The following is a 13,182-nucleotide window of genomic DNA, read 5'->3' as shown; positions in this document are numbered from 1 at the left end:
ATGTTGCTATGTGTGGATGGCCAAGATGATGGTGCTAAACATCTCCATTAGCACCGATACCATCAAAGACTTTAGAGCAGACAAATTGGGTAGAGCGCCGCCCCCGCGGAACCCCCCCACCACCCCCTTCCCACCACCACCACTCCGGCCAGTGTGAAGAACTTTTCTTGCTTTGCGATCTTTAATGACAAAATCATGCACTCCAAATCTCTATTTAACTGAGCTACAAAGATAATTTTTTTTATAGCTGGTAATCATAACGCATTATAGTGAGGAAAAGAAGAATGAGAAGTGGGAATTGTCATAGTACCAATATGAGTGATGACTAGTGGCATTAGCAACAAAGATGTGATCACAATTTGATTCTATTATAGGATTCAAGTATGATCACTAGATTCATTCAGAGAGTTCAAATTCGAATACTAGATTCACTGAAAGGATTCCTCAAATCATGCCAATCAGATTTCATCAGAGTGTTCAAATTTGATCACCAGATTAACTCAACCCCTGGTGAAAGGATCCAGTCGATCGCCAATCTGAACTGATAGTTGGTTGAGGGACTCTTGCATACTATATCTCATCAGATGACATCGACAAAGACAAGGGCGCAGCCTAAAGCTACTCCGTTCGTTCGACTCACCAACGCTCACCTCACTTAATTCTCACTAACACCCTACATACACCTAGGAGCAGCACCCCTTCCTGCATATCCATACAAGACCCGAGTAGGCGGGTCGAGGATATATGAGGTACCCACTACTCAGAGTACCCTCCCAAAAAGAGAACCTCTCTTTCTCTCTATTTTTGGTTTTTTTTTGTCTGCCAAGTGGTTTTAGGTTTAGGGGGCTTTGAGATAGGCGTGGGATTCGGAGCAGAAGAATGGTGAGATCATAAAATAAGTGTGCATGGTCTTTTCTTAAAGGAGGAGAGAAGAGGCTAATGCTCAACTGCCGATCGCCTAGAATTCTCACCACACTTGTCCTTCGCTATTTCCTAGACTCCTCATCTATTACTCGTCCTCACGTATCTTCGATGTCGGGCATATCGAGAGGAAGGGTTTCCTAATTTACTGACTGACAGATTTTTTATATTTAACTAACTCTTTCTAACTATGACTTAATTACTTAGATACTCACCGGGTGACTAATTGGAGGGGTAATCTTATTTGGAACTTAGCGCTTGCCTCTCTTTCTATGTCCATGTGTTTGGGCCACTGGACGTAGCTGCTAGAGCGCTTACTGAGAAGGATGCAATACACAGAATCAGGTGGATTTCAGAACACATTCTATCCGCAGGAAAAGCGAGAACTGCTTTCTCGATTGTTTCACATTCTTCGCGAGGGTTCAAATCGAATGCCAGATTCAACTTAAGAGTCCAAATCTGACTATCTTTTTTCATCAAAGGATTCAAATCCAAACACCAGATTCATTCAGAGGGTTTAAATCTAAATGCTAGAGTTTATCAGAGGCTTCAATTCCGATCACCGGATTCATTCAGAGGATATAAATCTAAATACCAGATTTTATCGAAGGATTCAAATCCAAATCCGACCACCAACTTCATTTGGATGGTTCACTTTTATCAATAAGTTGCCCTCAGGAATTTCACATTATGTTTTGGGAACTGGTATACAACCGTGTTTTGATATTTGTGCTAACCTATGTTGTCTTTTAGTATTTAAAGGCCTGTCAAAAGGTTATTACAGTTCCCACACAGCTCTCACAAGCCACTTAACAAAGAAAAGACAAGCTAGAACCGCGTAAATAATAAAACATGGTTGTGCTGTTTCATTTCCCTATGTTTTTATTGGAAGTATATGATGTCAGGCACTATTTTCTTTAAAAGAAAATATACAAGAGTACAAGAGGGAGCAACTTTTCAATAATCCAAAGTCATTCATTAATTTGGCCTCACTCTAACCCATAGAAAATCTTCCCCACTAGACGATCTTAATGGGGGTTGTAAGCTAATAGGTAAATATGTAAAACAAAGTTACCTTAGGAGTACTCTTCAAGTCTTCTCATTCTCTGCCTTTTAGACTGGGTGAAACAGGCAGAAAAGAATCCTTTGGAGCGACTGCACTTGGCTTTCTGCTTGGAAATAGGGAATTGGATTAGCAAGCAGAACATGCTTGGGTTTGCCAAACAATATTCTCTGTTTTGTTATTCATTTTTTATCCGGAAAAAGCACAAAAGCACTGCCGAGAAGGGTTAAGGAGTACATCCAATCTCAAAAGAAGAAAAAGGAACTAAGAATCTCATTTCCACATGGAAAGTGGAATTAGATTTTCGGAGTAAAATGATGAACTAAAAGAAAATAAAATAAAAAAATAACAATATGGTACTACTAATTTAATAAAATATGGCCATCTCTTTGGCCTACTTGAAGCCGAATAGTCCAATACAGGCCCTCAATGGCTGACCAACCTTGAGCGGTTGGACCTGTAGTTCAATAGTTGAGGCATTGTATCTCAACCATGAGGTCGCAGGTATGATCCCAGTTACCAACCAAAAAAAAAAAAAATTAGTGAAAAGAAAATATGTATTTAGAATTGATTTTTAGTGGCTTTTTATGCTCCCCTCACTCATGTTGGGTGGTGGCCGCATGGCCTCAACTGATTGGAAAGGGAGTAACCGTCACGCACCATATGGAGAAGGCTGGCATGATTTGGATCATGGAAACGTTTATATTAATACAATAATGATAAAGGAAAAACAATCTCCCGGGAAATACCCCGGAACGCAGCTAAGCGAAGTCCCCTTCCATTCATTCTTCAACAAATCGCATCTACGATCCTTCAACTCACACCCTCTCAAGTCCATCCATCTTCTACGCATCTCTCTCTTAGTTGGACCCACAAATATTCCATAGAATATTTATTTATGGTGGCCAAACCATTGGAGTTCCATGTGTAAGCAAAGATCCCATATAGGAGAACCTGATGTGGAGGTCTTGTAAGGATCTGGGCACCCCTCCCCTTAATGGCTAGCTTTTAAGGGTAAGTTCTACCATTGTCCCACAAAGTGGTATCAGAGCCGGGGCGTGGTAACTCTGATTTACCTTTGAGGACAGAGAAAATCATTTGGGATGAAGATCTCTTAGCTCCTATGATGCTTCCATATGGAGGGGGGAATTGTTGAGAAAGCAAAGATCTTACACTGGAGAACCTGATGTGGAGCGCTTGTAAGGAGTTGGACACCCTCCCCTTAATGGCTAGCTTTTAAGGGCGAGTTTTATCCGGGTCCCAACACAAGCATGACATGAGCCAATAAAGACCTTCCAATTGGACAGAAAATATATGTAAGATTTTTTTGGTGGACTTGCATAGCACATGTTTTGGCTTTGTAAAAACCAAATTCAAGAGAATGTTTGATTATAGTAAAGAGTAATCCAGATCAGCTCATAAACGGTTAGTGATCAGTAAAGTTTTGACTCGGGAACACCTTATCCACATATGTTCACATTGGAAGGATATGGTAATTGGTTAATGATATGTGTGGACCCGAAGTAAGCACAATAAGGTAAGTGGGCTTATTTGAGAAATAGATGTCTAAAATGGATGGACCCTAGCGTTTCCTTCTTTTATTATAAATGTAGGATTGGTCCCTTCTCTTACACATAAGATTGTTATTTCTCCCCATTGAAATACACATATGGAAGCATGTAGAGAGTAGAAAACTGCTCCAGATATTAGGAGATGCAGTAAGGGATATCCAGCTAGGGGAGGGAAGGGTGGTTTGACCCATAGTTTTTCTAGTCAGGTATGAAAGGGTAGAAAGGGGTGACTCAACTAAAGTGGGTTTTCAGGAATATCAATAGATGGGCGGAAAGGGGAATCAGTTCCTGGGACAATCGCACCATACTCGAATCATCTCAGGATCAAGAAATATCATTGCCAAGCGATCAAAAGCCATGGGCGGAGGTATTTATGCTCGATCTCTACTTGCGTTTATTTTCGTCAATTACATGCTTATGATTCGATCACACAACACAATATTAGTTTTACAATATAAAGAGAAGAAATTTCAACACTCATTTATTTGATTAGGACATACTTCTAGTGACCATAAAACAGAAACAAGCATATACTGCAATGATAATGTAGGGACAACAAGGAACTGCTCATTTGTTCTCTGCTGCGGCAAGCTGGCTTTTGCGGCGTGCACTGAATGTAGCAACTAGTTGTTCTCGAGGTGGTAACTTCTCTTTAATGGCATCCACCTTAATAAAATTCTCACTCCATGCATAGAGAGATGGAAACCTCTCTGCACTGAGTAAGTTCACACCCGAACATTCGCCAAAGACAGGGAGCCAATGCGAAATCCAACTAGCAACCAAATCCAAATATCCAATGCTCTCTCCTCCAAAGAATTTCTTCCCTTTAATCTCTTCATCCAGAATTTTCAGTGTCTCCAATGCCGATTCCACAGCCTTTTCTTGTTCTTCTCCTTGTGAAATGAAAATGGACCGTACACTAGAGAAACACTACATCAAGAGAGATAATTCAAAGAAAAATGATTAAATATTTTAACTTGGGATCAATGGCTTTATCAATAGTTAGAAAATCTTGACTCCAGAATAATTGTTCTGCAAGGCAAATACTAAAAGCTTCAAGAAAAGTTCCAGAAAAAAAAGGCCAAAATTCAGAAAAAACAAAGTGTTAAAGTGTTTTTCAGCCCTGTTTGGATTTCAGGATTATTTGAAAAAGTTTGGAAAAGAAAATTTGTATCATAATTGCTTGCTTTTCCAATAAATAGCTATATATTTTTTTGGAAATTTTGTTACAACCCACTTGGATATGGGTTCCAATTTGTCTGTTGGCACACAAAAAAATGCACAAAAAGTTTCACTCGAGGCCAATTTTTGGTAACCATGAATTGTTTTTCCAATGGTATATTAGTTTATCTAGGAGAGGGCAAAGGAGGGTAGGAGATGAAGAGACTTGATATCTCATTATTAATGAGGAGAGGGTAAGAAGTGGCTAAAAAGCAAAGAGCTGGGGTTGAGCCTCTAGCTCAATGGTAAGGCTTTACTCTTTGACCTTGAGGTCGGTGGTTCAATCCCAACTTACCAACAAAAAAAAAGAGCAGAGAGCTGTCAAAAGGTTATACAGTTCCCAAAAAGCTCTCACAACCCAATTAAAAAAAGAAAAGACAAGCTTGGTCTGTGCAATTATTAAAACAGGATTGTGCTGATATCATTTCCCAAAATAAATTGTAGGGATATGCTAGCCTCCATTGCAGAAGGCATTTCGCGGATTGTCTGTTGCATGTGACAGCAGCCACAGAGGGTCACTTTTCAGCAGATTTTGTCTTCATTCACAAGGTGGCTGCGTCAGATGCAACAGACCATCCGCGAAATGCCTTCTGCGATGAACGCTAGCAAATCCCTTTTGAGGGATTATAGTATTTCTGTTCCTTGTTTTTTCAGCCTTTTCTCACCCTCTACTCACTCATATACCCTATCCATTCTCTCCCTCTCCCATCCTCCCTAGCCTTCTCTAACCAGTTGATAAACAAATATTCCATGGAAAAATCTTTTAATAGAGCCAAACATGGACTAAAAAACCCAGAAACCAGAAAAGGTAGAAAACAATTACCTTCTCATCTATAAATTTCGCCCAGAAGCGCGCCTTAGCCTTCTCATAAGGATCTTCAGGCAGTAAAGGATTTACTTTCCATGTTTCCTCAATGTATTCAAGTATGACTAGTGACTCAGCAATTGGTTTTCCATTGTGCAAAAGCACCGGGATCTTTTTGTGCACAGGATTGTACTTCAAAAGCAATGGACTCTTGTTGGTGAGATCTTCTTCAATGTATTCGTAATCAATCCCCTTAAACTTCAAAGCCCATTCAACTCTAATGCAGAAAAAGCTTATAGAAGTTCCAAATAACTTCAATTCCCCCATTGTAATGAAATTTTTAGGATGCTATCACCCCATGCCCTGCTCTATAATTTATAGTGAGGCTTCTGTGTAGTAAAGAGTGTTTTACAAAGGGGATGTGATATATCACTCCCTTTTCTTCCATCGTCCACCCCCAACTAGTATATTTATGAATGCTCTTTTTACACTAAAAGAGGGTGGCTAGGGAAGAAAAGGAGGTGAACATATAATTTCCCATCTTAAATTAGAGGGCAATGTTACACCAACTTATTGTTCAAGTCAGAGTGCTTGACGTCATTGCATGCGCAATAATGCAAGTGAAATCCTCTCTATTCATTTTTTGCTTATGACGTCACTGCATACGCTCGATAAGTTTGGAGAGGAAAAATATTTCTAAGATTTCCTACTTTATTTACACACATACGAAGAAGAAGAAGATAAATTGAACCAACTCTGCTCAATCTTTCCTCTGATGTGAGGAAAGATAGCTTGAACCAACCCAATTCAATTTTTCACTGGGAGGGACCTTCAATTATATTTATAATGATATCCCTCTAAATTAACCATGAATATATTATTTTCCACTAAATTGAGGAAAGAAAAAAAAATTCTGTTTTTCTGTTTTTCTGTTTTACCAAGAGAAGTTGAAGCATTAATTTTTGCATGCCTTAACACTTGCATCCTTCAAGACCCATTCGTTTTGGATCTTGAGTCCAAAACTAAATACACTTTTGATTGAAATAATTTGTTTTGGACTCAAAATTAATTCATAAAATTCGAAATGAATAGGACTTCAATCTTACCGATAATGTAGCCACATCCTAGACCCTTGTTGGATAAAGTTAAACTTTGACGGCTCTAGCTTGGGGCCGGCGGTTATTAGAGGGGTTCTTAGAGATGAAAATAGTGTCACCAAGTGTGAAGGATTCAAATGTGGCTGAAGTAAGAGCAATCCTCCAGGATCGTCTTATTGTGGAGGGAGACTCCCTGCAGGGGCGGAGCCAGGAATTTACACTTGGGGGAGGCCGGACTAATTTACAGGAATTTACACTTGGGGCGTGGGGGTGGGGGGCAGACTAATTTACACTTGGCTGCATTGGTCATTGGGGGGCCGTGGCCACTAAACTAGCTAAGCATGCATGTATATCAATGCAATATAGAAGGGATTTTGTAAGTCATTGGGTGCCATGGCCCCCCTCATGCTATATGTGTAATAACCGGTAAAAAAAAAATATATATATATATATATATATATATACAAATAAATAAAAATGGCCTCATAGGTGGGTAATCATCGGCCATTACTCATTTTTTCCCGAGTTAATCGGGCATGAGGACATCTGGCATAATGGGGCGTACGCGATTCGAACCCAACGCTGAGCGAGGATTGAACGGTTTCCTACCACTAAACCACCGTCCCAGATGTCAACTAAAAATGAGTAGATACTTACACATATTAAAAATTACTATTCACAATAGTCACTATGCAAGATTACTATGCAGAAATACTATGCAAGTTCACTATTGAGATAAACTATTCAAAATTACTATTCACAGTAGGACCCACCGAGTACTATACACAAGCGGGTCCCACATCAGCGGGCTCCACACAAGCGGGTCCTACCACCAGTGGGACCCACAACAAAGCAGGACCCACAAATAGCGGGACCTAACGCCAGCGGGACCCATCACTAGTGGGAACCACTACCAGAAGGACACACCGCAACCACTTTCATTAACTCATTGGTTAAGCGGGTCACTCCACAACCACTATCATTAATGAGTAGCTGCGCTTCACCGACGAAAATAATAATTAAATAATATTAATCATCCTGTTACTATTCAAGCAGCCTTTACTATTCATTTATTTATACCTTTACTATTCCTATATTTTTGTAAAAGCATTTAAGAGAAGCATTTAAGAGAGTAGTTGTGAATTTAAGAATGTAGTATCTATAAATAGAGGCTCTCATTTTGTTATTTCGACAAACCCTAGTAGAACTAAAAAAATTCAGAGAAGAAAGAGTAAGAGAGAGAGGGAAAAAGAGAGAGGAGAAGGAAAAGGAAATCCACTTCATCACTACCAAGGTAAGTCTTTCATATAGATAGTTAAAGTATTTATTATGGGTAATATGGTTGGTTCTACCACCGATGTAAATATTAGGATAAAGCATGCATAAAAGGCGATAACTCGCTATAGATTATGCAAGTTTTATCATCTTATTTGAACGGTGAAATGCTAGCATAGTAATCGTAAAGTAAACTTTAATCAAAGAAAGGCGAACTGCTGAGCATAGTAGCCCATCTTATTTGAACGGTGAAATGCTAGCATAGTAACCGTAAAGTAAACTTTAATCAAAGAAAGGCGAACTGCTGAGCATAGTAGCCAAGAAATAAACTAAATCAAAGAATGGTGAACTACTGAGCATAGTAACCTGTGGGGTCCACATGAATAGTAACACGTGGGGTCCACATGAATAGTAACATGTGGGGTCCACATGAATAGTAACCTGTGGGGTCCACATGAATAGTAACATGTGGGGTCCATATGAATAGTGCATGCTGGGCCCCATGATCTTAAAAATTTAATAGAAAGAACACTGAACACAGGGAACATTATTTTGGACATAGATGGACATTACCTGGACAGAAAGGACACTGCCTTAAAACATGAATTTGATAAAATTAGAATATATTTACAGGTTATCCACTCCAAGGTGTAAGCTCAAACAAACCTGTGACTGGAAAACTATAGGTAAGGGTGATTCTCTTTTGCTATATGCAAGGGTTTTCGTCCATTGATTCTCTTTTGCTATATGTAAGGGTTTTCTTCCATTGATTCTCTTTTGCTATATGTAAGGGTGATTCTCTTTTGCTATATGTAAGGGTTTTCTTCCATTGATTCTCTTTTGATATACTGGATGTGAATATTTCATATTCTTTGATTCTCTTTATACGCAATTGCTATAAGAGTTTCTATCCTTCTAAGATCCACAACTGATGAGAATCCAAGGGGGATCCTTTCTTTCAGACCCCATTCCTTTCAGATAAATGATTTTACTGATAAAGCTATAATTCTATTTTGTATCCTCGAAACTTGTTTCCGTGAGATATGTTTATGTTTAGGGTTTATCTTGTGATACCCTAATTCTAGATATGGACTGAGTTATGATATGATGACGGGTGGACGCGTTATAGTCCTCCATGTGCACGTGAGTAAAGACGACTCTAGAGAGTGTAAATCTAGAGGATTATGAGCCGAGGTATGGCTATGAATGGGCCGAGATATGGCTATGAATGAAAGCATCTATGCTTAATGAAGTTTGAGCTCACCCCTTTCTTTTTCTTGTTTTATTGTTCCAACCCCCAGGTGAAGTATAGATGAAAGATGAGGAATGCTAGAGTTGAATGCAGAATTGTTTTTAAGGATAAATATGTTTTAAATATGTATCAACTATGTCTTGAATTAAGATGTAATAAGTTAGACCTAATTTATGTAAACCCTCTAAACGTAGTTGTTGTATTTGAGATCTTGAAAATAATGAAAGTTTTTGAAAAAGATGATGTAATATTCTTCTACGCACCGAGTTGGTATTTCCAAAAATCCGGGGCGTTACAATATGTGCCTTCGCCCGTGACTCCCTTAATGTTATTAGATGGATAGATGGGAGGTCTTCTCACCTATGGAGATTTTCTCAATTTATGGATGAGATCTTCAACCGTGTTGAGGGTCACTCAGTTCATTACCATCACATCAGGAGAACTGCGAACGAAGAGGGGGACTGGCTAGCCTGAGCAAGAGTTTTAAGAATGACACTAGAGATTTTCGATCCCCCCCTCCCCCCAATATCTATTGTTATTGTAGAGTTTTTCTCTTTTCTTTTTACTCTTTGATCCCATGACCGACTTCGTCATGCTCTTTTCTTTCTAATAGAATTTTACCATTTCAAGAAAAAAAACAAAAACAAAAGATAATGTACCCTCACGATGGACAACTAAATTGAGGCTGTTCAACGCGGCCATAGAAAACCTTGAATGAGTTGTTTTGGGGATTGACTATCTAGTTAGCCTAACTATACATTTAGGATGTTCAACAATGTGGGCCCACCTCTGTTTTTGCACTCGAGCGCAGATAAGCTTATCTATGCTCGAGCGCAGAAACAGCTCTCTCTCTCTCTCTCTCTCTCTCTCTCTCTCTCTGCGCGCGCGCATATAGAGGAAATGGTTTGTGAGCAGCTGCTCGGATAAGCTTATCTGAGCATAGCTCACAAACATAGGGAGGGCCACATTATTTGGATGATCCAAAGCATTCATTTGATAGGCCCTCATGTACATAGGGTCCCAAAAAATCAGCTCCATGGGATCATCACAACCCCACGAGTTATGGAGTTAAAATGGACGTATATAAACCTTCACAAATTTGTCTATATTTTGCCTCCACAGTTTGAAGGGTTAGGATGATCCCATGGAGCTGATTTTTTGGGCACACCCTATCTATATGAGGGCCTATCAAATGAATGCTTTGGATCATCCCCCCCCCCCAATGTTTGTGAGCTCTGCTCAGATAAGCTTATCTGAGTAGCTGCTCACAAACCATTTCCTCATATATATATATATATATATATATATATATATATATAGAGAAAAATGATTGTGAGCTTGAAGCTCATATAGTTTATATGAGCTTGAGGGCCCAAACACATGTGGGCCCACATTGTTAGGATGATCCAAAGCATTCATTTAAAAGGCCCTTACATAGATAGGATGTGTACAAAAAATCAGCTTCATAGGATCATCCTAACCCATCCAAATGTGGAGGGCAAAATGGACAGACACCGTTTGCCACAAATCTGCCCATTTTTTCCCTCCGCTTTTGGAAGGGTTAGGATTATCCAATGGATCTGATTTTTGGCACACACCCTATCTATGATGGGGCCTTGCAAATGAATGGTTTGAATCATCACAAATAATGTGGGACCCATGTGTTTGGGCCCTCAAGCTCATATAAGCTATATGAGCTTCAAGCTCACAATCATTTCCCTCATATATATATATATATATATATATATAGAGAGAGAGAGAGAGAGAGAGGAAAGTGTCTCTAGTCTCTCCCCTAGATAAGCTTATCTACTCCTCCCTTTAAAAAAACACAGTGGGCCCACGCTGTTTGGATGATCCAAAGCATTCATTTGATAGGTCCTAACATAGATAGGGTGTGCCCAAAAAATCAGCACCAAAGGGTCATCCTAGAACTTCGTTTTGTGGGGCCTTGTGGTACCCAGAATGGACACATATAAACGTCCACGTTTATATGCGTCCATTTTGGACACGGTGTGCCCTACAAAATGAAGTTCTAGGATGACCCTTTGGTGCTGATTTTTTGGGCACACCCTATCTATGTTAGGACCTATCAAATGAATGCTTTGGATCATCCAAACAGCGTGGGCCCACTATGTTTTTTTAAAGGGAAGAGTAGATAAGCTTATCTAGGGGAGAGACTAGAGACACTTTCCTCTCTCTCTCTCTCTCTCTCTCTCTCTCTCTCTCTCTATATATATATATATATATATATATATATATATATATATATATATAGTCTGCCGACCAAAAACACATGGGTCTCACCTTATTTGGGTGATGCAAATCATTTATTTGATGGGCCTTGACATAGAGAGGGTGTCCACAAAAAATCAGCTCCATAGAATCATTCCAACCCTATGATTTGTGGAGCTAAAAATGGACGGCTATAAACCGCTACAAATTTGTCCATTTTTTAGCTCAACAAATCGAAGGGTTAAGCTGGTCCTATGAAGCTGATTTTTTGTGAACACCCTATCTATGATGGGGCCTATCAAATGAATGATTTAGATCACCACAAAAATTATGGAACTCATGTGTTTTTGGTCGGCGGACTAGAGAATGATCTATAGTCGGCAGACTAGAGACACTTTCATATATTTGAAACCGAAATCGGGTATACCCGAAACGTTACCAAATTACGACTGAACTTTCGAAATTTTGTTTTTGCCGAAATTTCGTCCGAAATTCAAGGAATTTTACCCTAAAATCTTGATTTTCTTCGTTGTTTAATATTTTCCCAAAATTTTGTATGAAAAAAAAAATTAGTTTAATAGATTTCGTCGGATTTCTTATTTTAATAGATTTCGTTGGATTTCGATTAAAATTTCGACTGAAATTTCGATTTTGGTGAGAACCAAAACGTATTTAGAAACCAAAATTTGAAACTATGCTCCTCACTCACGACCCCCAAATCTCTCTAACCAGCCCTCTCTACGCTTCTCTTAAATTTTGTAAGTGGATATTCCATGGATTTTTTCTCATGGCTGCCAAACATGCTCTTAGAGTAAAAACTAGTAATTAATGCATTGTCGGGTACGAGCATATTGATTATTGGCAGCTATTATTATATTTTTAAAAAAAAATAATAATTGACTGTTCTTTCTCGTATATTGTCATTTCCATCAAAAGGGGTGGAAATATCATTTTATTGTTACAAATAATTGCTTGGCCAGATCTGTTCCGGTTGCTTATTCAGTGATGTCAGGACTCATAAGTCGTCACCAAACTGCTGTTAAACAAGGAGACATTATATGGTGCCCCAGCGCGAAGTAGTACTGCTCGTGGTATTTGATTCAACAGCAGTGTATTAAAAAGTAGGGGTGCAACTCAATCGCGTGGGGTTCAATACGAAAAAAAAAATACGGGTCAGGTTCGGGTTGAGGGCTTGGGCAACCTAACCCGAGTGAAACCCGACAGTTTTTATATTTTTTTAGTAAGCTTAAAAACTCGGGTCGGGTCGGGTCGGGTTGGAAAAAAGGGTTCCTCGGGTCAGGTTGGGTTGATCGAGTAAATGGTTCCTCAGGTTGGGTTTGGGTTGGTCTCAACCCGACCTAAGTTGCACCCCTATTAAAAAGTGGGATGCTATTGGATTGTTAAATATGATCGATTTCATGAAATTTTTATATGGTCAACGCTAGTGAAGCCAGTATCTTTCATAAAGTAATAGTAGGCCCCATTGTACAAGATGATCTATACCGTTGATTTGTTGGACTGCAACTTAAATAGGTTGTACCTCGTAAATCATATCCATACGATAATCTGAACCTCCTCTACGGATCGGAGGTCTAGGATCATCCTGGGGAGATGATCTATGTGGCAAAACATATTTAAGTTGTAGCCCAACAAATGAAGGGGATCATCTCTACAGTGGGACCCACTGTATTTTGGACTTCACATGCAATCACCATCTAAAAATTCCTATTTCACATCTTGCCTTG

General features: G+C 39.2%; 2 protein-coding genes across 2 annotated transcripts in view; one reads left to right on the top strand and one right to left on the bottom strand.

The window, feature by feature from the left end:
- The first annotated feature begins 3,683 nt into the window (after window positions 1-3,683).
- LOC143886784 (uncharacterized) overlaps window positions 3,684-13,182 on the top strand; it is a 57,090-nt gene continuing 47,591 nt past the window's right edge. Inside the window, exon 1 of the mRNA XM_077390904.1 lies at window positions 3,684-3,922. The gene's annotated coding sequence lies outside the window, so the exon portion shown is untranslated. The remainder of the gene's footprint in view (window positions 3,923-13,182) is intronic.
- Window positions 3,916-5,938, bottom strand: LOC143886786 (putative glutathione S-transferase). Its single transcript, XM_077390905.1, has 2 exons — window positions 5,600-5,938; window positions 3,916-4,485 (listed from the first exon to the last, which is right to left on the bottom strand). The coding sequence occupies exons 1-2, from the start codon at window positions 5,906-5,908 to the stop codon at window positions 4,123-4,125; spliced, it is 672 nt and encodes a 223-aa protein (XP_077247020.1). The 5' UTR covers window positions 5,909-5,938; the 3' UTR covers window positions 3,916-4,122.

The sequence above is a fragment of the Tasmannia lanceolata genome, unplaced genomic scaffold, assembly GCF_043159265.1.
Source record: "Tasmannia lanceolata isolate RefF3 unplaced genomic scaffold, GAP_Taslan_0.1 ptg000011l, whole genome shotgun sequence".
In the NCBI taxonomy this organism is placed as follows: domain Eukaryota; kingdom Viridiplantae; phylum Streptophyta; class Magnoliopsida; order Canellales; family Winteraceae; genus Tasmannia; species Tasmannia lanceolata.
This window is presented reverse-complemented; position numbering and strand designations above follow the sequence as displayed.